The sequence below is a fragment of the Hemitrygon akajei genome, chromosome 14, assembly GCF_048418815.1.
Source record: "Hemitrygon akajei chromosome 14, sHemAka1.3, whole genome shotgun sequence".
NCBI classification, from domain to species: domain Eukaryota; kingdom Metazoa; phylum Chordata; class Chondrichthyes; order Myliobatiformes; family Dasyatidae; genus Hemitrygon; species Hemitrygon akajei.
This window is the reverse complement of record NC_133137.1, coordinates 98,975,837-99,001,218: the sequence shown is the minus strand read 5'-3', so window position 1 is coordinate 99,001,218 and position 25,382 is coordinate 98,975,837. Positions and strand designations below refer to the sequence as shown.

Sequence of the window (25,382 nt, the reverse complement as noted above, 5' to 3'; positions counted from 1 at the left end):
AGACCATAAGAAATTGCGGAGAGTTGTGGATGCAGCCCAGTTCATCCCACAAACCAACCTCCACTTCACTGACTCCATTCACAATACCCACTGCCTTTGGAAAGCAGCCAAAAATCAAGGATCCCTCCAACCAATGTTTGTCACCTTCACTCTCCTGTCTGAAGACACGAAAGTCTGAGAGAACACAATCATATTCCAGGGCAGCTTCTATCCATTGTTATCAGAACTTATACAGATCTCTCTATGCTGGGCAAAGAACTCTTGGTCTTCCAAATCTACCTCATCATTTTCCTTCCACTTTGGTGAGGCTGCAATTATATATTCTACAGTCTGTTTTTGTAATTATGTATGGCACGATCTGCCTGGATGAAAGGCATCTAGTCTGGAATGTGTCCATTCACATTAGACTGCGACTTTTTCTTCACGATGCCAGTTTTATAGGGCTACTTGTCTCATGGGTGTTTACAACCCATATAATGGACTTATTTCACAAAGCATGCCAGATGGGTCTCCAACATGAGTTCCAAACTGGCCCTCAAAACCAATGCCTGTTCTTAATAAGCTCTTGAGTAAAGCCAATTTAACTGAGATATACCTATATACTTGATCTCAGATCTTTGACATCCCTGGAGCTGAGGGACCAGAAATACTACGTGGTCACATGATTGTTAACTTAGAAAGTGTTATCAGAAGGTATGGAAAAGCAATATACGCATTTTCCATTCCTGGAGTTGAAGTTACATGAGATAATTCAATACAAGAATTTTACCACAATATTTTGTTTTGATGTATATAACATCTAAAATAATTCCAAACAGTTTAACATGCCTATACTATCTTGGGTTGCTATTTTCTGCTTTTGGAAGCATTGAGTGGGAATACCATTCATTCTCCAGTTAAAGCCTTTAAAGAAATTAGAAGTTAATTATTGGGTCCAAAGCACCCAACTCATACACAGCAAAGATGCAAGTTCAGTTAATAAAAAACACATTCAATGGGCCATCAATTTTTATAAGCAATGCATCACCAGATATTAACAATAAACAGGGTACAGTGAAAAATCTGAACTTAATAGTGAACACATCAGACAGCAAATAATGAAAAGGCTCAGGGTCATAATACTGTTTTCACAGATAAATGCGCTACTCTGAACTTTCACTATAAACTCATCCACAAGCTCTGAAATACAAAATTGCTTTTTCAGGAGTTTATTTTATTAAGAAACTGAACAAAATACAGTCTTTTTTTCCATATGTACAGTACATACAACATAATTCTACAATTTGTATTTGTTCACCAAGTCTACAGTTATTCACAACAAAGTAGTGCATAAATTGTATATACTTCAGAAAATTGGGTTGGTAGCTTTGTACTTTAAAAAAACAATGAAAATGAGAGAAAAATAAACACATCATCTCAGTCAAACCACAGGATAAAACTGCTCTATTAAACCCCTTGGCGAACATACAGGATGCTTCTAATATCACATTCGGATAGAAGACACTGAAGAGACACTAGCGAACAGAAGGAAACAAAACACGCCAGGACCCATATTCATAAAATAGCCCAATGCCTATATGGGGCTCTGTACACAAGGTATTGCATAAACTTAAGAATATAGGTCCGTGAGCATCAACTAGGATGAGACAGCAAAACAAAAAAGAAATGAAGCACCAGAATGGGTTCAACACCCTTCTAAAATTGGAAGTCTCTTCAAAAGTACATACATTTCAAAGTCCTTGCACGATTATTTAAGTGCAGTCTTCAAGTTGACAACTTAACCACATTTAACGAAAACCATAGCTAGTTATGAGATAGCACGAGACAAATTATATAGCAAGGGCTGCTCTAGGTCTTCAAACAGGTCTGTTTTAGTGATTCACAAATTTTAAAAAGATCAAGTTTTCATAACTTGTTAATTGTATTCCAAGGGATCATGGCAAAAAATGATTGCAACTTATTTGAAATGATTAGGGCAAGGCAGGGGCAGCTCATACTGCACTAGCAACATAATAATAAGCCCATCTGTCTCAAGTACAGTAGCTACAATGAACGCTACTCCACACTTGTATAATTCCACAAACACCAGTCAGGAAACTGATCAATAGCCTGTCTGAAATACTGAAAAATATTAAAACCTCGTTCCCAAGACGTGATCAATGTACTTTTAAAAAAAAAATCACATCAGAATTCTCCACTATGGCTGGACATAACAGAAAATTCATCATTGAAACCAAATCTATTTAAAAAGTAAAAGTTAGAAAAGAGAATAGAATACATAAAGCACATCCAAACATTGATTTTAAAGAGTATCATTATCCACTACATAAATATTTACTGTGTTACAGTCAGAGATATACAAATTGGAATCTGATATACAGAATTATTCTGATCTTGGCTAGGTATTTGTTATGGGTAGAAAAGAGATGACAGAATTGTTGTTGAATGCAATAATTAATGAGTTCTAATGAAGATCAATTGAGAATAGTCACTGGGATATACAGATTGGAATATAGCATACAGAACTTTACTGATCTCAATTAGTACTTGTGATGCGGATAGGGAAAGAGAGATCATGAAATTGCTGAGATATTAAAACAGTTTCTAATGAAGATAATTTTACTAGACCTGCACATTCACTTAATGGTTAATATCTCATTGCATTCTTCAAAATGCAAATACTATTCACCCATTTTATTTTTAATTTTTTGGGAAAGGAAAATCTTAAAAATGAAGATAGCCATGGGTTGCAGCAAGATATTTTCTATAAATATCATTTTAAAATTCTTGAAGGAATACAGGTGTAGACTAAACATCAAGAAAATTTAAAAATCAGGTACAAAGGGACTTGGGTGTCCTTGTACAGAATTTCCTAAAGGTTAACTTGCAGGTTGAGACAATGGTAAAGAAGGCAAATGCAATGTTAGCATTCGTTTTGAGAGAGCTAGAATATAAGAGCAAGGATATGATGCTGAGGCATTGATCAGGCTGCACTTGGGAGTATTGTGAACAGTGTTGCGTCCCTTATCTAACAAAGGATGTGCTGGAATTGGAAATGGTCCAGAGGAGGTTCACAAGAATAAGAGAAATGAAAGGGTTAATGAATGAGATGATGGCTCTGGCCCTGTACTTGCTAGTGTTTAGAAGATTGAGGGGTGGAGGGAATCTCATTGAAACCCATCAAGTACAGAAAGGCCTAGATAGAGTGGATGTGAAGAGGATATTTCCTATAGTGGGTGAGTCTAGGACCAGAGGCACAACCTCAGAATAGAGGGATGACTATCTAAAACAGAGATGTGGAGGAAGGTCTTCAGTCAAAGGGTGGTGAATCTGTGGAATTCATTGCCATGGACAGCTGTAGAGAGCAAGAACATTTAGACAAGAAGGTAGCAGGAGAATGAGTTGAGAATAATAATAAATCAGCCATGATGGAATGGCAGAGTGGACCTGATGGTTGAATGGCCTAAATCTGCTCCATTGTTTTATGGTCTTAAAATCATTTACATTCAAGCTTGCTAATATAGAATACTGGTAAAACACCATCAGGTCTTACAATTATCAAAGTTAACAAGGTGGAATTATTAACCTACAACAAATTCACTTTGTAACTTGATACAAAAGTTGTGTGCACATTAGAAAGAAGATAGGGGAAAGAAGAAAGAATATTGAGGGAAAATGTAGCTTATTTACCAAGTCTGAGCAAATGCAATTGGCTAAACAGGTAATTACACCATGCATTACATAATCACTGCATGTTTAGACTCTGAAATGATTTGCAAAACCTTGCTACATTAAAAACAGTGCACAAATGTGGCAGATTACAGAGATGTACACTACCCATTGTATCAACCAGGGTATCTAGAAGGGAATTTGGTGCCTTTGGTCTCAGTGGAATTGCATTTACCTGCCAGGAACAGTTAAAGATAATAGTCTTTTAAAAAACAATGAAGTGGTTTTAATCAATTGCATAAACATAAGAGACCAGATTTTTAAATGGTGCATTTATAATTTTTTTTTCTGTACATCAATTATACCCAGTTGATTACAGGTGGATTCAATTAAAGTTTAAGATGAAAACCAAGGTAAGATTTGGATAGAGCCCTTTCAGCAATGCAGAGTTTGTAATCAAAACAGTTAGTAATGCATTCTGTATTTCTGATGACAGTGTCCAACATTCAGAGTTTATTTTCTTTGATCAATATGCTTGTTTTTTTTTCTTGCCTTTTGTGAGCTTTAATAACGTGAAAGAGAGAGAAATTAAACAAGCAGTAGCATGCTTTGGGATTTCATCCTCAAGTCAAAGAGAAATATTGAGATCAAACAATGAAAATTACCTAGTTTCAGTGGACTGAAGCTCTAATGAAAACTTTTTCTTTCAATGTTGATGTGTACGAGACATCAACAGCATTTTGTATACAGAGTCTGGTTAAAGCAGATTAAAAAAAACTTCGTCCCACTGTTTGTTATTTTGATTTCAGCTATCACACCCACGTTCGTCAACTTGGTAGCTATCAAAAAAAAATTGCCAACAATTTTATTGTCAATTGAGTGGTCAGGGAGTATTAATGTGATATTGTTATCAAGCTGAGCAGAGTGATAACTAGGAAGTGAAATGCCTTGATTGTGCTTCCCTTTTCACATTTTGAATATTACAGGCAGATAGCTGCCAGAAACAGCAATGGATTTTTCCATCAATTAAAACCCTGTTGCATATGTACTGATGAAAATCAATCAGTACTTGGATTGTAGGTCCAGATGAAAAACTATTATGGCAAGAATAGTTGAAACAGCAACACCAATAACTACTACAAGACATTTAGAAATACAAAGACGTTTGGCTTCCAACACATTTAATTCACCAGCAGTGCCCAATAAACACTCTTCAATATTGTAGCAAAGAGGAATATTTTTGCATGGGTAATTGTGCAACTTTGACTACTGTCACTTGTTACAGCAATCCAATTAAACATTTAATTACAACTGACCATTTTTGTACTGAACATATTCCTTCCTAACTCATTTTCCGGGCTTCGATTGATGACTCTCACAATAAAAGAAATTTATTTTTAAATGGAATCAAAAATGAATATAATGTATTGAAAACATACAACACTGTAGGTTTCTTATGAAAATCAGGCCTGATCATTCGAAATGCAAATAATTTAGAAGAAATTTCAGGAAACTACAGGATATAAATTATCTTTACATTATTGAAGATTTATCCAAATAGACAGATCTGTAAATTACATAATACCACTTGGTTATTTTTAAAGGTTAATAATTCATCTTTTGTAATTACCATTTTGTTCCAATGGTTTTCTCTTCTGAACTTGGCAACAGCAATTTCTTTTTAAAGGCCTCTTGATCAGATCAACAGTTGGGAACTGGAATTAAAGTCATCTAAATTCTCTTCAACAAAGCATCATTTCAGTCCTGACTAGGCTTTAGTTTCCTTGCTTTTCATCCACCCTATTTCATGTTCAAATGAATCCTTAAAATTCAGTGCTTTTATTTTGCAAAATGAAGCACTGGAACTTGGTTTATTCTAATGTGCTGGAGAAGTCCACTTTAAACTAAAAAGCAGGAACCCACTTTAGAGAATATTGATTCAACCAGATTTCCATTGAAGCATTTTGCTTAAAATAGGCCAATATCTGCCCTCTACTAACTTGCTTCACTCTAGTCTTTAGAAAGATGGGGAGTTAATTGTTCCATTATGTTGCATATGAGCTGACATTTAAATTTTGGACTAAACTAATAACCAGTTTATTGCTCCTCTGGTGTGCACTAAGTGAATTTCAAGCTTTTGTACATGCAAAATCAGAGCTGGCAAAAGGCAAAACCTAGAGAGAATTAATTTACAACCAAAGTAAGTTTGTCTGCTGTATTTATTTTTTGTCTTCCAAATCCACACTGCCAGAGCAGGAGCGACAGTAACTTATTTTGGTTTCACATCACCATTTCAGCAGATTTGATTTTAAAAACAGAATGACTCTTCCCTAGTGAAGGAATGAAATCTGGGTTTACAGTTCAGCGAAAACATTTAGTCCTGCAATGGTTTGGGGTCAAAGAATGGGTCCATATTATGCAAATACATTTTTTGAGGTTTCAAGGAAATTGGAAATTTAGAGATTAAAAACAAAAAAAAAAGACTGCCTCATTTAAATGCTAGTTTTTAAAAAGCACAACATGGGCATATTATCTTTTGAAACCCTCCCAAAATGTATTATATTTTATCTTTTTTGACTACTTAACAGACAATTGCAAACAGCAAAGTATGCAGAATAAATATCAGTTAACACAGCTATAGTGTTGACAGCTAAGCATGTTTACAGTGAGTCATACAGGCATAGAACACTAGGGATTGGGTGGGCAATAAAGGAGAAATAATGGCCGTGATAGTGCAATGCTAACTAGGTTACGCTCAATATTTTAAAGTAACATCAAGAAAAAAGTCATAGAAAACAGCACAATAACTATCAAACTGTGTTCAAACAGATAGAGCAAAATAAATCTATGCACCTATTGGTCAGCTACTGAACATGGTATGAACAAGTGAATTTTAGCTAACAATTTAGTAGTCTCCCAATTATAAAGGCAGCAATTTTTTCACTCAGAAACAGATTTTTTATAGCTCTAGGCAGGTTAATTTAAATGTTTAAATTTAGTATAAATGCTTATGAAATTTAAAATTGGACGTCTTATTGAATCTAATATTTCTCTTGGGTGTTCACAAAATTCTATAACTGACTCCTGAAGCAATACCCCTTATAGGCATTAAGTGCAAATGATTTCCAGCAAATACAAGCAATGGTTTGTCTGTGAACATTGTTTTCAATAACCTTTAAAGGAATAATATATTCAGTTGTATATGTAGGCTATAATCCTATCTACAAAAGAAAATTCAAGCTAATAGCATTTGGAAACACTTAGGAGCCAAGCCAGGTCAAGGAATTTCATTTGCAAAAACTTACCTATGCACAAGTGCCTTTTCCTCCAATGGAAGAGAATTTTATAAAACTGAATTAATCACCCTTTACCCTCACAAAACAATTGACAAATACTGCTTATTTTTTTCAGCTAGATAATTAAAACATCAACTAGATGAAAAATTGTTTGAGGCAGTAAGTTATAAAAGTAGCTGCAAGTTGCTAGCCTTAAATACAGTCTAAATCAAATCAAATTAAACACTTTAAATATTGTCATGTAACCTTTTAGGTTACTAGACCAAAAAAAACTATATTTCTGAGCAGTAATAGGAATGCAATGCTTGTCATGCTAATTATCAGAAGCTTCAATGAAACTTCTACCTGTATATCAGACAATTGTTAGCCTCATGGACTGTACAAGCACTGATTCACAATATGTGGATAAAGGAAAACACAGCAGTACAATACCAGGAATGTAATATAGATAACAGTTTGAGGGGTGGGGGGGGGTGGTGTGTGTGTGTGTATCACACACACACACACACACACACACACACACACACACACAAAAGATCCATTGAATGCTTTGGTTTCAACTCAGATGCCTTAATCAGCATTTATCTATTAGATGGCGGCCAACTGGTCCTGTGCGCTGAGCATTCCTTTTAAGCAAAACTTAGCCAACTCATAACATACTGTTCCAATCTCACTGTGGAACAATTTGAGACAACTCTAATTTTTCATAGAACATGCACAACTTTTAACTTAGTTTCTTCTAATTAGGCCACAACTATCCAACAAGACCTTTATAATCTCTTTGGTTAAAACCAGTGATTTTGGTACTGATCATTAAGGCTTTGCTGTGACATTTTCATTCTCAATCCCCAGCCCCACACTCAGTTTTCTAAACACAATAAAACATTGTTTTCCCACATTAACAACTGATTAATAATAATGAAGGGGTTTGGGAAAATAACAAACATTTGAGTTGTAGGATACTTCCATGAACTTAGTGGCAAAATAGTGTATACAGAAGGTTTAAACCAAATCACTTAAAAGGTTATGTAATCAGAAAGGTCAGCAATACTTTATCACTTTGCTTAGTTACCAGTGTAACTCTTAGTGCGTTGAACAGAATCAACCGCATCAAGTGAATGTTTCTTCCTGTCGGTATTTCCATCAATATTATGTATAAATGTTCTAATTATGATTAGCCTCTAGCAAAGATCATTGAGGTCACGTTAATCAAAACAAAATTATCGGTGATAATATGCTTTGGTTAATATGATTGTTAAATTGCGAGAACTCTTAATGAGGATTGCTCAGTGAAGAAGGTGCAAGGCTGAACTAACGCATTGTACCTGGTACGAAAGGAAGAACATTGACTGGTAGAAGAAACAACTGTATTTTACAAGCTGGGAGAAAACATTAAGCAAAAGGCTTGCCTAAAGATTGTCTTACAACTGAAACCATGTTGGAAGCTTTTCTTTTAACTCAACTTTCAACACTGCTAAAATTACAATCTTAGACTGGACATATGCTCAAGTTGAGATTCACAAACCTATTTCTTAACAAATTCCTTATCTGCAAAATCAACTCAAAGCAACCATGTCAAGCTCCATGTCAAGACTTGCTAACAGTCTTCAAATCTATAGGAGAAAATCAAATTTTTACATGGCACAAGATGCTTGTCAGAGGCAAATGGAACAATAATGAAAGAAATTTTCATTCAGTTAGTCAGTTTCACCGATATACCCCTAACCCAATTAAGTATTTCATTGAAACTGTGGGAGGAAAAAAATGTACAACGATCTTTTACCTAAGAATGAAAGAGTTTTACCTCAAAGTAGTCTAGAACACCAGCAGCATACAGACAACAATCCAAACACTGAGGTAAAGTACCATGATCAAGAATATTTGCAAGCAAAAACCTTCCAGAAAGCCATTGCCAATTAGCAAAGACTGCTTTTCACCTTGGCTATTTCCATGTGAGAAATTGAAAAGTAAATGTAATGAAAAGGTAAATATATTACAATTATGTAGATAATCATTGTACAAAGCTGTACATTTCAGAAACTTTCCTTGGTGCAAAACAACTTCTATAATCATGGGATAAGATTCCTGAAGGCATAAAAGATTTAAAATGGTTTATCTGAGAAGCTCATCAAAAATCGAAGTATTGTGACAAGGTTCCCATTCCCACACAACATTGCAATCAATCTTTGGTAGCTGAGCTGGATTTTTTCTTAAAGCACAATTTGCTTCAAAGCATCAGTTTTACATATTTCACAATTTGATGTTATAACAAATGACTAAACTTTATTTATTATGTCAGATGTCATGAAAAAAGACTGAGAAAAAACACAACGTGCAAGAAATGACGGAACAAACAAAATTAGATGTCAACTACAAGGGGTGTGAAAGCAACAAATTAAGAATCAAGATGAACCAATAATGATCAACATAATTTTTTAATTATTTTGAAGGGAACACCTAGCACTCTTTCAATTTCGTAAAAAAAGGACAGCATAGAATCTGTTGTAGTGGAAATACTTTTATCGCTGGATTTCTACAGCAAAGCATTTCCTTTTTGTAACCACCTTTTTGTGAGCATACCTCATTTCCAAAAGAAAATTGTTTAATACCACGCATTTTTCAGCAGCCTATATCACAAGATAATATTGCAATATTAATAAATTGCAAAAAAGGTGCTTCTTTCACAGCAAAACTGAACTCATGCCAGCTAATTCTTTGGAAACTGGCAACTGTGCATCACACTCTTTACTAGCTGCAACAGAAAGGGAGAAGTGCTGACAACTATTACTTTTGTAAGTAATTGCTTAACAATAATCTTTTGACAAGAAGAAAAGGCTATACTGAATCTTTCACACCTTTTAACCAGCCTGTTAAACAACAGCCATTTTGAAAGCCGGATATTTTTGTTTGCACAAACAAAAGCAGCGAAATGGGAAGAATAAAGTTAATTCCTCTGTAAATGGGACAGGAACTTCAAAGTGCAAACCAAAATAGACAATGGAAGGGAGTTATTCTGAAGTCAAAAAGCAACTAAATTATCCTCTGCCTTCCCAGAATTCCAGAGTCAGCAGCCTCACAGGGAACATGATGCACAGTACTGAGATTTATTCAAAGTAAAAGGCAAATCTACAATTTTGAAGCATTATTAATATTGCTGTAAAGGGCAAAGAGAACCAGATCTGACATTACAACAACACCTTGATGTTGGATTGATAAATTTACATGAACATAAACAAAAATGCTGCTGTGAAAATCAGTTGAGATCTCTGCAGTGTCACTCCAAGAATCAGGCCAGACATTAAGAATTCCAACTATGTGTTTATATGGACAGTCACATGGCAGGATTTATTATTTAATCTCAAAATAGTTTTAAATATTTACCAATGCAAATGACTTAACACATATGGGAAGCAAACCCATATTTACATAGCCAGCATCTGTTCCAACCCAGTTTTTAGAAGGTGGCATGAAAAAACCACTGAAATTGGACACAACTCAAAAACCAGAAACGTGGAGGTATGTTACATAAAACACCTTTGCCAGCCAAAACCATAATCCAATCTAGCGAGTATAAAACAGGAGATTAGATCTGTGATTGACTTTCTCTTCAGCCAGTATCCAGCAAATACTACGGAGCTACAGTGTGATGAGGTCAACCAGATTGCCTTTTGGAGGTGTCATGCTGTCAGGAAAGAAGTTTACCAGTGTATCAAACAACAGAGTCCTCTGGGCATAATTCTGATCGACATCTAAAAAACCTGTTGGAGATTTTTTAAAAAACACACATTAATACCAGAGTGATGTTGTGCAATTTCAAAATCAAGAGATAATTACTTAAGAGCAACAAAATATAACACTAAACAGAAACACAACAAAAAAAGGGGGAAAAATGGGTCGTATTAAAATCACATTAAGACAGTATCAAACTTGTTTTTAAACAGACACTCTTATTTTTTGACTCCAACAACTAAAAGATTTATTCCAAAAAAAATCCCATTTTAAAACATTACAGGAACAGTTTTATACACCAGTTAGAAAAAACTTAAATTCTACACCTAAAATAAACTACAGTAAAATCACAATTAGCTGAATCTCTTAACGAAACTGCTAATTAGCTAAGTGGAATCCATGTCCTTTACTTGTTCTATAACAAGTACAAATTAAAAGTCCAGAGCACGCAAAAAAATTATTTGAAAGCTTTTCATCTTTTAATTAAATTCCTTCAAGCTCTAAAGCCTGGAGAAGGGATCTTGTGCCACAACCTAATTCTAATATTGCATTAAAATCTCTTAATGCAATGGATTAATGTAATCTTTTGCCAAAATCAATGAAAGGAAATACATTCAAATTATTTATTTTATTTTTCCTCTTAATACATGCCACACAATTTGCTGACTATTTATATCATTCTGTTACTAATTTTAGATTTCCTGAATTCAGAGCTCAAGACCGTTACAATCCCAGTTATCAGACTGCTCTATGAAGCAGAACATTCCTGAAACAGATGCGTTCCAATTTGAAAATATGTCCCTGCATGCCAACTATAATTCTTTGGGAATACTATGCACTCATAACTTTGTAAATATTATAAAACTTGGAAAATTGGAGATAAAAGCAGTTTCATCATAGAGTAACAAGGCAATGTAATGAATACAAGAAACGGCCAAGAACAATTATTGACAGTCTGGTAACACTCACTCTTTCCAAAAAACGTGGGCAACACCCTATCTGCGTCACTACAGTTCATTAAAAAGTCAAGATGAGATCACATGCCAAGAAAGTATGTGAACAGTTGAAATCATAAGCGTCAGATGAGGAGAGTGGGGCAGTTGTTTCAGCTGTTAAAACCCTGGGATGGGACTCCCACAGGTGGGTTTTCTGATTCTAGAATTAGAGTAAACACTCTTTGGAAACTAAATAAATTGCTAACTAACCTATTTATACTATGGTGATCTTTTTCTCTCACAGTATTTCATATAAACCTATCTTCACCCATTGTTTTCTGCCCAGCAATATACTTATCCAGCCCGGCTCTGAAGGGTCCTCAACCAAAAACGTTAGCTCTATCTCTTTCATCTAGTTGTATCTGACCTGCCAAGTGGTTCCCAGCATTTTAATTTTAATTCAGACTGCCAGATTCTGCACTTTTTGATTTTCATTTACATTTAACCAGCATTCACTGAAATCTACATACAAATACAACATACTCACAAATTACATATTGTCACCATGCACCCAAATTATAAAAATATTCTACACAAAACAGACCATCCATGGTGTATATACAGCAATAAATCTTTCAGAAAACTTACCCAATGGGATAAAATCTGAACCAGATCTGAAGAGTGCTTGAGCCAATAACTGAAACTTGGGAATAGAAGTAACAAATTAATTACAAATATATTGATGCAATAGTATTAACTGTTAAAATACCCATATATTAAAAAACTGACAATGGAAACCTATGGGATCACCAATTCTATTTTGGAACAACACAGTTTCAGCTGGTTTCAAAAAAGGGATTAAAGTTCTTAAGAATATTATGTAAAGGAAGAAGACAGATGCTACAGAGGACCCCTGTGGCTGTCCCCCTTAACCATAAGTACTCCTGTTTGAGTACTGTGGAGGATGGGGGGCAGCCTACCTGGGGGAAGCAAAAGTGGCTGCGCCTCTGGTACAGTCTGGCCCTGTGGCTCAGAATCAGAATCCGGTTTATTATGACCGGCATGTGACATGAAATTTGTTAACTTAGCAGTAGCAGTTCAATGCAATACATAATCTAGCAGAAACAAAAAAAATAATAATTAATAAAGTAAATCAATTAAGTATATTGAATAGATTGAAAAAACATGCAAAAACAGAAATACTGTATATTTTTTTAAAGTGAGGTAGTGTTCAAAGATTCAATGTCCATTTAGGAGTTGGATGATGGAGGGAAAGAAGTTGTTCCTGAATCGCTGAGTGTGTGCCTTCAGGCTTCTGTATCTCCTACCTAATGGTAACAGTGAGAAAAGGGCATGCCCTAGGTGCTGGGGGTCCTTAATAATGGATGCTGCCTTTCTGAGACACCGCTCCTTGAAGATATCCTGGGTGCTTTGTAGCCTAGTATCCAAGATGGAGCTGACTACATTTACAACCTTCAGCAGCTTCTTTCAGTCCTGTGCAGTAGCCCCTCCATACCAGACAGTGATGCAGCCTGTTAGAATGCTCTCCACGGTACAACTATAGAAGTTTTTGAGTGTACTTGTTGACATGCCAAATCTCTTCAAACTCCTAATAAAGTATAGCCGCCTTCTTTATAACACTATCGATATGTTGGGACCAGGTTAGATCCTCAGAGATCTTGACACCCAGGAATTGAAACTGCTCACTCTCTCCACTTCTGATCCATCTCTGAGGATTGGTATGTGTTCCTTTGTCTAACCCTTCCAGTAAGTCTTTCGTCTTACTGATGATGAGTGCCAATTTGTTGCTGCGGCACCATTCCAATAGTTGGCATATCTCACTCCTGTATACCCTCTCGTCACCACCTGAGATTATACTAACAACGATTGTATTGTCAGCAAATTTGTAGATGGTATTTGAGCTATGCCTAGCCACACAGTCATGAGTACAGTGGCATGCAAACGTTTGGGCACCCCCGGTCGAAATTTCTGTTACCGTGCATAGTTAAGTGAGTCAAAGATGAACTGATCTCCAAAAGTCATAAAGTTAAAAAAGAAACATTCTTTGCAAAACTTTAAGCAAGATTAGTGTATTATTTCTGTTTTGTACAATTCTAGAATGAAAAAAAGGAAAGGAGCACCATGCAAAAGTTTGGGCACCCCAAGAGATTTGAGTTCTCAGATAACTTTTACCAAGGTCTCAGACCTTAATTAGCTTGTTAGGGCTATGACTTGTTCACAATTATCGATAGGAAAGGACAGGTGGTGCAAACTTCCAAGTTTTATAAATACCCTGACTCCTCAAACCTTGTCCCAACAATCAGCAGCCATGGGCTCTTCTAAGCAGCTGCCTAGCACTCTGAAAATTAAAATAAATGATGCCCACGAAGCAAGAGAACACTATATGAAGACAGCAAAGCGTTTTCAGGTAGCCATTTCCTCAGTTCATAATGTAATTAAGAACTGGCAGTTAACAGGAATGGTGGAGGTCAAGTTGAGGTCTGGAAGACCAAGAAAACTTTCCGATAACTGCTCGTAAGATTGCTAGAAAGGCAAATCAAAACCCGTTTGACTGCAAGAGACCTTCAGGAAGATTTAGTAGACTCTGGAGTGGCAGTGCACTATTCTACTGTGCAGTGACACCTGCACAAGTATGCCCTTCATGGAAGAGTCATCAGAAGAAAACTTTTTCTGCGTCCTCACCATAAAATGCAGCATCAGAAGTTTGCAAAGGAACATTTAAACAAGCCAGATGCATTTTGGAAACAAGTCCTGTGGACTGATGAAGTTAAAATAGAACTTTTTGGCCGCAACGAGCAAAGGCATGTTTGAAGAAAAAAGGATGCAGAATTTCATGAAAAGAATACCTCTCCAACTCTTAAGCATGGGGGTGGATCGATCAGGCTTTGGGTTTGTGTTGCAGCCAGTGGCACGGGGAACATTTCACTGGTAGAGGGAAGGATGAATTCAATTAAATACAAGCAAATTCTGGAAGCAAACATCACACCGTCTGTAGAAAAGGTGAAGATGAAAAGAGGAAGGCTTCTACAACAATGTTCCTATGGACTACCTCAAGAGGAGCAAGCTGAAGGTTTTGCCTTGGCCCTCACAGTCCCCCCGACCTAAACATCATCAAAATTCTGCGGATAGACCTCAAAAAAGCAGTACATGCAAGACAGCCCAAGAATCTCACAACACTAGAAGCCTTTTGCAAGGAAGAATGGACGAAAATCCCCCAAACAATAATTGAAAACACTTTGCTGGCTACAGAAAGTGTTTACAAGCTGTGATACTTGCCAAAGGGGGTGTTACTAAGTGCTGACCATGCAGGGTGCCCAAACTTATACTTCAGGCCCTTTTCACTTTTATTATTATTTTGAAAATGTAAAAGATGGAAATAAAAAAGTAATCTTGCTTAAAATATTTAAAAAACGTGTCATCTTTAACCTTATGCTTTTTGTAAATTAGGTCATCTTTTACTTGCTTAGCTATTCACAGTAACAGAAATTTTGACCGGGGTGCCCAAACTTCTGCATGCCACTGTATATAGAGAGTAGAGCAGTGGGCTAAGCACACAATCCTGAGGTGCACCAGTGTTGATCATCAGCAAGGTGGATAAGTTATCACCAATCCGCACAGATTGTGGTCTTCCGATTAGGAAGTCGAGAATCCAATTGCAGAGAGAGGTACAGAGGCCCAGGTTCTGCAACTTCTCAATCAGGATTGTGGGAATAATGGTATTAAATGCTGAGCTATAGTTAATGAACAGCATCCTGATGTAGGTGTTTGTGTTGTCCAGGTGGTCTAAAGCGTGTGGAGAGCCACTGAGATTGCGTCTACCGTTGACCTATTGTGGCAGTAGGCAAACTGCAATGGGTCCAGGTCCTTGCTGAGGCAGGAGTTCAGTCCAGTCATGACCAACCTCTCAAAGCATTTCATCACTGTCGATGTGAGTGCTACCGGGCAACAGACATTAGGCAGTCCACATCATGGGACCTCTTTTAGGACAAAAAGGACGGGTTGCATTTGAATCCGAGGGAGACCAATATCCTGGCAGGGAGGTTTGCTAAGGCTATTGGAGAGAGTTTAAACTAGAACTGCCGAGGGGTGGAAACCAAACTGAAGAGACGGAGGAAGGGGTGGTTGGCTTGGAAAGCTTGGAGACAGTGTGAGAGGGAGGATAGGCAGGTGACAAAGAAGGGATACGCTCAGACCGATGGTTTGAAATGTGTCTATTTCAATGCAAGAAGCATCACGAACAAAGCAGATGAGCTTAGAGCGTGGATCAATACTTGGAGCTGTGATGTTGTGGCCAGTACAGAAACTTGGATGGCTCTGAAGCAGGAATGGTTACTTCAAGTGCCAGGCTTCAGATGTTTCAGAAAGGACAAGGAGGGAGGCAAAAGAGGTGGGGGCTTGCCAATCAGAGATACTGTCACAGCTGCAGAAAAGGAGGAAGTAATGGAGGGATTATCTACAGAGTCTCTGTGTGGAAGTTAGGAACAGGAAGGGGTCAATAACTACTGGGTGTCTTTTATAGACCACCCATTAGTAACAGAGACATCGCGGAGCAAATAGGGAGATAAATTCTGGCAAGGTGTAATAATAACAGGGTTGTCGTGGTGGGAGATATTAACTTCCCAAATATTAGAACATAGAATAGTACAGCACATTACAAGCCCTTTGGCCCACAATGTTGTGCCGACCCTCAAACCCTGCCTCCCATATAACCCCCCTCCTTAAATTCCTTCATATACCTGTCTAGTAGTCTCTTAAACTTCACTAGTGTATCTGCCTCCACCACTAACTCAGGCAGTGCATTCCACACACCAACCACTCTGAGTGAAAAACCTTCCTCTAATATCCCCCTTGAACTTCCCTCCCCTTACCTTAAAGCCATGTCCTCTTGTACTGAGCAGTGGTGCCCTGGGGAAGAGGCGCTGGCTGTCCACTCTGTCTATTCCTCTTAATATCTTGTACACCTCTATCATGTCTCCTGTCATCCTCCTTCTCTCCAAAGAGTAAAGCCCTAGCTCCTTCGCATTGATTGGCATCTCCCTGAAGCAAGGTGTTTACATGGGGTTGAGTTTACTAGGTGTTCAGGATGGTTTCCTGACACAATATGCAGATAAGCCTACAAGAGCAGAGGCTGTACTTGATCTGGTTTTGGAAATGAACCTGGTCAGGTGTCAGGTCTCTCAGTGGGACAGCATTTTGGAGAGAGTGATCACAATTCTATCTTCTTTACCATAGCACTGGAGAGGGATAGGAACAGACAAGCGTTTAATTGGAGTAAGGGGAAATATGAAGCTATCAGGTAGGAATTTGGAAGATAAATTGGGAACAGAGGTTCTCAGGGAAATGTATGGCAGAAATATGGCAAATGTTCAGATATATTTGTGTGGTGTGCTACATAGTTACGTTCCAATGAGACAGGAAAAGGATAATAGGGTACAGGAACCGTGGTGTACAAAGCCTGTTGAAAATCTAGTCCAGAAGAAAAACTTACAAAAGGTTAAAAAAACAAGATAATGATAGAGATTTATAAGATCAGGAAGGAGCTTAAGAATGAAATTTGGAGAGCCTGAAGGGTCCATGAGGCAGCCTTGGTGAGCAGGATTAAAGAAAATCCCAAGGCATTCTACGTGAAAAGCAAGAGGATAAGACGTGAGAGAATAGGACCAATCAAGTGTGAAATGGAAAAGTGTGTACGGAATCAGAGGAGATAGCAGAGATACTTAATGAATACTTTGCTACAGTATGCACTATGGAAAAGGATCTTGGCGATTATAGGGATGACTTGAGAAGTATATGGCAATACACTATGGTAAGACAAAATGAAAGGGTTGACTATTTTCTAAATGGAGAGAAAATACAAAAAACTGAGGTCCAAAAGGATTGAGAGTCCTTGTGCAGGATTCCCTAAAGGTCAATTTACAGGTTGAATCTGTAGTGAGGGAGGCAAATGTGATGATAGTATTAATTTCAAGAGGACTCGAATATAAAAGCAAGGATATAATGATGAGATTTAAGCACTGGTGAAGCCTCATTTGGAGTATTGTGTGCAGTTCTGGGCCCCTCATCTTTGAAATGATGTGCTGAAACTGGAGAGGGTTGAAAGGAGGTTCAAAGATATGACCAAGATTAAGTAGCTTGTCATATGAAGAGTGTTTGATGGCTCTGGGCCTGTATTCACTGAAATGTAGAAGAAAGAGGGGTGACTTCATTATAACCTATTGAATGGTGAAAGGCTTTGATGAAGTGCATGTGGAAAGGATGTTTCCTTTGGTCTAAGACAAGAGGACACAGCCTTAAAATAGAGAGGCATCCTTTTAGAATGAAGATGGAGAAAGAATTTCTTCAGCCAGAGAGTGGTGAATCTGTGGAATTCATTGCAACAGGCAGCTGTGGAGGCCAAGTCTTTATGTACATTTAAAGCGGAGGTTGACAGATTCTTGATTGGTTAGAGCATGAAGGGATATGGTGAGAAGAGAGGAGATTGGAGCCAAGAGGAAAACTGATCAGCTAAGATGAAGTGGCAGAGCAGATTCAATGGACCAAATGGCCTAATTCTGCTCCTATTTCTTATGGTCTCACGGTTTAAATCAACTGTAAATAGCCTGCAAAATCCACAATTTATATCATTCTCCACTCTAAAAACCAAAAATTCTTCCACTGGTTAGACCCACCTTTCAACGTTGCTTTATCCCCCACAGGAGAGAAGCGATTTTAAAACCCAGACTAATAACATTATACACCTAGTTGAGATAATTTTAAATAAATTCTATTTACCGACTATAAATGCAACTTTTCAGCCAGCTATCAACTTCAGTGTCATCAGAAAGTTTCATAAATAATGAAATGAAATGGTTCCTTATGTGCTTCATTTAACAGAAAGGCCACTGAATACTGGACCACAAAAGGGAATATGGACAGACAATAATAACTTTTTAAACACAAAGAAGCCATCCCACACTCTATATGCCGTTGACGTGGGTGGCAGAGTTGTTCAACCTATAAGGTACAAGGAAAGCTGCAGGCCTGGCAATGAGTCTGGTTCTGTGGCTCAGAGTGAAGAAGTGGTTGGGGTGGGCGGGGATTGAAGAGGAGAGCAGCGCTGATAGGTGATTCAATAACTAGGGAGAATAGATTCTGTGGACATGGAAGAGGCTCCTGGATGATCAGTTACCTCCCAGGTGACAGGGTCAGGGATGTCTCAGATCAAGTCCATGACATTCTTTGGGGGGGGGGGGGGGGGGGACAGCAGCTATTAAGCTTCCCCTTCCCTAACACTAATTGGCATCTCCTTAGTGCAAGAGGTTTAAATGGGACAGAATTTGTTAGGTGTGTCCAGGAAGGATTTGTCACACAATAAATAAGCAAGCAGACTAGAGACGACAGTATTAGTATGTACTACTGGGCAATGAACGTTGTTAGGTGGCAGATCTCTCAGTGCATGAGTATTTTGGAAACAACGACCACAACGGCTTGACCTTTAGCATAGCATAGAAACAATAAGGATCATGGTATGGGAAAATATTTAATTGGGGGGGGGGGAGATAATTATAATATCATCAGGGAGGAAACAAAGTAAATTGGGAACAGGTGCTCTCAGGGAAATGCACAATGGAAATGTGATGGTTGTTTAGGAGCACTTGCATGGGGTTCTGGATAGGTTTGTCCCATTGAGGCAGGGAAAGGAGGATAAGTAAGGTGAAGGAACCATGGTTGACAAGACTGGTGGTACATTTAGTCAAGAGGAAGGAGGAAGCATACTAAAAGTTTAGATAGGAAAGATCAGACAGGGCTCTTGAGAATTATAAGGTAGCCAGTTTAAGGAATGTCTTAGGAGAGTTAGAAGGGGTCATGAGAAGGCCTTGGTGAGTATGATTAGCAAAACCCCTAAAGCATTCTAAAGGTGTGGAAAAAAAGGAGGATGGCTAGAGTGAGTATAGGACTGATCAAAGATAAAAGAAAGAAACATGTGCCTGGAGTTGGAGGAAGTAGGGGAAGTTCTGAATGATTACTTTACTTCAGTGAGAGGAATCTTGATGTATGTGAGGTCAGTGTAAAATAGGCTAATGTGCTGGAACATGTCAAGGTTAAGATAGAGAATGTTAGAACTTTTGAAGACACTTCCAGTTTAAGATAGCACTACCAAAGGCATGTGACAGCTCACTGGTAGTTCAGAAGGCAAGAAATTTGACTAAAAATATTATAATAATACCTCTTATTAAGTAAATTATCATCACAAACAAAAAAGGGGTGCAAGGGCTGCTCTAAATCTTACATCTTTGGTTGGCAAATGATTAGAGGAGTTTCTTGGAGACAGGATTTACAAACATCTGGAGAAGCATAGTCTGATTAGGGATAGTCAGCATGGCTTTGTGAGGGGCAGATTGCATCTCACAAGCCAGATCGACTTTTCTGAGCAAGTGACAAAACTAATTGATGAAGGTAGAGCGGTGAATGTGGTGTATAAGGTGTTCAACAAGGTTCCCCATGCTAGGCTCATTCAGAAAGTCAGGTGGTATGGGATCCAGGGAAACTTGGCTATGTGAATTCAGAACTGGTCTGACCACAGAAGGCTGTGGTGGAGCATATCCTGCTTGAAGGTCAGTGACCAGTTGTTTTCCACAGGCTTCTGTTCTGTGGCCCCTGCTCTTTATGATTTTTATAAATAACCTGAGGAAATAGAAGGGTAGGTTAGTGAGTTTGTAGATGCCACAAAGGTTAGTGATGTTGTTGATAGTGTAGAAGGTTGTCTTGGTTACAAAGGGACATTGATAAGATGCAGAGCTGGGCTGAGAAATGGCAGATGGAGTGTAAAGTGATGCACTTTGAAAGGCAGAGTACAAAGTTGATGACATGACTCTTACCAGTGTGGAGGAGCAGAGGGCTATTGGGGTCCAAGCCCATAGATCCCTCAAAGTTGCCACACAAGAACGCAGATGGTTAAGGCATATGGTGTGTTGCCTTCGTTAGTCAGATGGACATGTATATGATGAGGTACAGATAAGAGAGGATAGCCAGTTCGTTCTTCCCAGCACAGCAATGGCTAATATCAGAGGACATACTTTAATATAATTAGAATAAAAGTGAATGTCAAAGGTATTCCATTTCCCCTTACACAGAGTGGCAAGTGCATGGAACACACTGCCAAGGGTGGTAGTAGAGGCAGATACTGTATACTTAGATCATTTGAGACTCTTAAAGAGGCACATTGATGATTGAGAAGTGGAAGAAAGGGTTATATTAATCTTGGGAGTATATTAAAAAGTCAGCATAACATTGTGGGCTGAAGGGACTGTACTGTGCGGGTCTGCATTCTAAAATGTTTCCACTAAGCAGCTGTATTAGGCCCAAATACTAACCTTACACACAAAGTATTAAAGCAGTAAGTTGCCGGAGTAGGACACATCCACTAACTTCGACCACTTCTTGTCCTTAATTCACCTCAACCCCACCCTTGGTCTTGAAGGGAATTATCCTACTCTATTAGTGAAGTATTGTACTGAACATTAGGTCTAAGCTGCACACACACTAAACATAGGCTCACTTGACAAAAGCACCAAGACGGTATCAGACAAAAATCAATGTAACTAATTAAAAAATGCACATGCCAAATGTTAAAGGGCAGAAGTCTGACAAAGATCAAATGCAATTGCAATCTTAGATCTATTTTGTATAACTAACATGGAAGTGAGGAATATAAGAAAGAAGAATAGGTTGTGCACCTCCAAGTCTGCTGCATCATTCAGCAATATCAAACTAACTTTCTATCTCAATGTCCTTTAATTCCCTTAAAGCCCAGAAATACAGTCACCTTTATTCAAATGAAGAGAAGGACTGAACATCAGCATATCTTGTCCCTCACTTTTCAACATATCTCTGCTGCTCTTTTCTGTTCCAAAGTGGATGTTGACATTTTCTCCACATTACACTCAATCTGCTATGTAACACCTACTCACTTGGAATGTCTTGGCATCCTTGATTTGGTACTCTGAAGCAAACTTAACACAGATTGTAAATAACTAAGGCCCAAGCAATGAGCCCAGTGGCACCTCACTAATCATAACGTGTCCACAGTCCCAGTCTTTGCTCTTTATCCCATTATCAATTCTCAATCCCTGCCTATGTTTAACTTCCAATTCTATGTGTGCATAATTTGTCAATCAGTTGCAAATAGCACCTTCTTATGAGCCTTCTAATAATTTAAATATATATCCACTGTTTTCCCACCTTACCTGTTTTCCAAGTCACACTGAATGAACTTTGGTACATCAATGATTTTTCATTCACAAATTCATGTTAACTCTACACTTTTAAATGTGTTCTTTACTTCCATGCACAAACTCAGTGACAAATGCTCAAGTTAAAACATTTTTTTGCTTCAAGTTTTTGGGCCAATTTAATCATCAGACCATCCTCCATTTTTAAAAAAACAATTACAGAATTTTCAATGCCATACATTTGACTGACTTCTTGGTATTTGCTTTGTTTTGCTGTCTTGGATGCAACTTAAGTATGAAGTCATTTATGAAAACATAGCTTCTGGAAACCAGACTTCATGTGTTAATTTTCGCTGACTGGTTAAGAAGTGAGCAACAGCAATTAGAGAAGATTACAGAAGTGGTAGAAAGTGGGTGGACTTACCTCTTTAGTTTCTTCTGGATCAGAATGATCCACAGTAACATACAAATCGTTCTGTAAGTATTTCAAAGCATTTAAAGGATCTGCTCGTGCTTTCTCCTCAAATCTGTAAAAAATTTAAAGTGCAGCAAATAAAGAACAAGCACAAGATAGCAAGTCATATCACATTAATGAAACAATTCCCAAAGCCAAGTGACAAGCTCAGTTGTGAGAGCAAAATCTAGCAAGGGCACCTGTTACTTCTTTCAGAGTAGAATGGGGAAAAGGCTAGGGAAGAACTATGAAATGGTTTCACTACTCCTTGTGGCCTTCTACAAAATTATACACCCAGAACTCTCCAGACATCACCCACCAACTTAACTAGGGATTGCTTGTAAAAACATGCCAAAGGATCAGCATAACCCACTGTAAAAGCTCCACCTTGTAATGTAATTAAAAAATTCAACAGGAAAAAAATCCAGTCTACTACAGTACCTGAAATTTATTAAAGTCAGTTTTACCAGTATTTTTCAGCAGCCAATACAAACTGCAAATATATTATCCCATTTTACAGTATTATCAATGTTCATTTCTGACACCTTCATCAGACTGTATCAAACAGAAAACCCAGGAAAGGGGATATTCAATCATGGCTGTGCGTGGACCCATTTGACCTCCTGACATTATAATCAAATAATCACCCTGGAATTTAAGCAATGAAAAATAACACACCTGTTATGGTTTCGGAGCTCTGTAGCTACATGCAAAATTTCAGCCAAAATTAAAGAGCAAATTGGTGATGTATAAAATTGAATAGGAATGCAGAAATAAACATTTGATTATGGCTAAAATCTTCAGTTTATCAAATGACCAGATTATGCTTATTTGAAAAATAGGCTAATCAAAAATCATCCTTTCAGTATATTCTGTTAGTTCCATGGGTGTAAGTTAACAGAAAGGGATCAATAATTCTACTGGGTGTTTTTTTTAAATAGACCATCCAAAAGTAACAGAGATCGAGGGAAAGATAGGGAGACAGATTCTGGAAAGGTGTAATAATAACACGGTTGTTGTGGTGGGAGATTTTAATTTCCCAAATACTGACTGGCACCTTCCTGGAGCAAAAAGTTTAGATAGGGTGGAGTCTGTTAGGTGTGTTCAGGAAGGTTTCCTGACACAATATGCAGATAAGCCTACAAGAGGAGAGGCTGTACTTGATCTAGTATTGGGAAATGAACCTGGTCAAGTGTCAGGTCTCTTAGTGGGACAGCATTTTGGAGATAGACAATAGACAATAGGTGCAGAAGTAAACCATTTGGCCCTTTGAGCCTGCACCGCCATTTTGAGATCATGGCTGATCATCTACTATCAATACCCGGTTCCTGCCTTGTCCCCATATCCCTTGATTCCCCTATCCATAAGATACCTATCTAGCTCCTTCTTGAAAGCATCCAGAGAATTGGCCTCCACTACCTTCCGAGGCAGTGCATTCCAGACCCCCACAACTCTCTGGGAGAAGAAGTTTTTCCTTAACTCTGTCCTAAATGACCTACCCCTTATTCTCAAACCATGCCCTCTGGTACTGGACTCTCCCAGCATCTGGAACATATTTCCTGCCTCTATCTTGTCCAATCCCTTAATAATCTTATATGTTTCAATCAGATCCCCTCTCAATCTCCTTAATTCCAGCGTGTACAAGCCCAGTCTCTCTAACCTCTCTGCGTAAGACAGTCCAGACATCCCAGGAATTAACCTCGTGAATCTACGCTGCACTTCCTCTACAGCCAGGATGTCCTTCCTTAACCCTGGAGACCAAAACTGTACACAATACTTCAGGTGTGGTCTCACCAGAGCTCTGTACAAATGCAAGAGGATTTCCTTGCTCTTGTACTCAATTCCATTTGTAATAAAGGCAACATTCCATTAGCCTTCTTCACTGCCTGCTGCACTTGCTCATTCACCTTCAGTGACTGATGAACAAGGACTCCTAGATCTCTTTGTATTTCTCCCTTACCTAACTCTACACTGTAGAGTTCACATAGTGATAGTGATCACAATTCTATCTCCTTTACCATAGCATTGGAGAGGATGGGAACAGACGTTAGGGAAGTGTTTAACTGGAGTAAGGGGAAATGTGAAGCTATCAGGCAAGAACTTGGAAACTTAAAATTGGTGACCAGTGGTGTGCCTCGGGGATCTTTTCTGTGACACCTTCTCTTCATGATTTTTATAAATGACCTGGATGAGGAAGTGGAGAGATGGGATAATAAATTTGCTGATGACACGAAGGTTGGGGGTGTTGTGGATCGTGTGGAGGGCTGTCAGAGGTTACAGTGGGACATTGATAGAATGCAAAATTGGGCTGAGAAGTGGCAGATGGAGTTCAACTCATAAGTGTGAAGTGGTTAATTTTGGTAGGTCAAATATGATGGCAGAATATAGTATTAATGGTAAGTCTCTTGGCAGTGTGGAGGATCAGAGGAATCTTGGGGTCCGAGTCCATAGGACACTCAAAGCTGTTGTGCAGGTTAACTCAGTGGTTAAGAAGGCATACAGTGCATTGGCCTTCATCAACCGTGGGATTAAGGTTAAGAGCCAAGAGGTAATGTTACAGCTTTATCGGACCCTGGTCAGACCCCACTTGGAGTACTGTGCTCAGTTCTGGTCACCTCACTACAGAGGGATGTGGAAACCATAGAAAGGGTGCAGAGGAGATTTACAAGGATGTTGCCTGGATTGGGGAGCATGCCTTATGAGAATGGTTTGAATGAACTCGGCCTTTTCTCCCTGGAGCGATGGAGGATGAGAGGTGACCTGATAGAGGTGTATAAGGTGATGAGAGGCATTGATTGTGTGGATAGTCAGTGGCTTTTTCCAGGGCTGGAATGGCTAACACAAGAGGGCATAGTTTTAAGATGTTTGGAAGTAGGTACAGAGGAGATGTCAGGGGTAAGTTTTTTTAAAAAACACAGAGAGTGGTGAGTTTGTAGAATAGGCTGTCAGCAACAGTGGTGGAGGCAGATAAGAGATTCCTGGATAGGTACAAGGAGCTTTGAAAAAGAGAGCTATGGGTAACCTGAGGTAATTTCTAAAGTACATACATGTTCGGCACAGCATTGTG

At 38.3% G+C, this 25,382-nt stretch overlaps 1 protein-coding gene across 4 annotated transcripts in view; it reads right to left on the bottom strand.

Moving 5' to 3' along the window:
- Window positions 1-1,192: 1,192 nt before the first annotated feature.
- The window catches only part of mkln1 (muskelin 1, intracellular mediator containing kelch motifs), a 152,892-nt gene continuing 128,702 nt past the window's right edge, over window positions 1,193-25,382 (bottom strand). For all 4 annotated transcript variants that reach the window (XM_073066768.1, XM_073066770.1, XM_073066771.1 and 1 more), the window contains 3 exons: window positions 22,286-22,388; window positions 12,278-12,332; window positions 1,193-10,723 (listed from right to left, as the gene is read on the bottom strand). In XM_073066768.1, coding sequence (XP_072922869.1) covers window positions 10,602-10,723; window positions 12,278-12,332; window positions 22,286-22,388 — 280 coding nt within the window. In that variant the 3' untranslated portion in view covers window positions 1,193-10,601. The remainder of the gene's footprint in view (window positions 10,724-12,277; window positions 12,333-22,285; window positions 22,389-25,382) is intronic.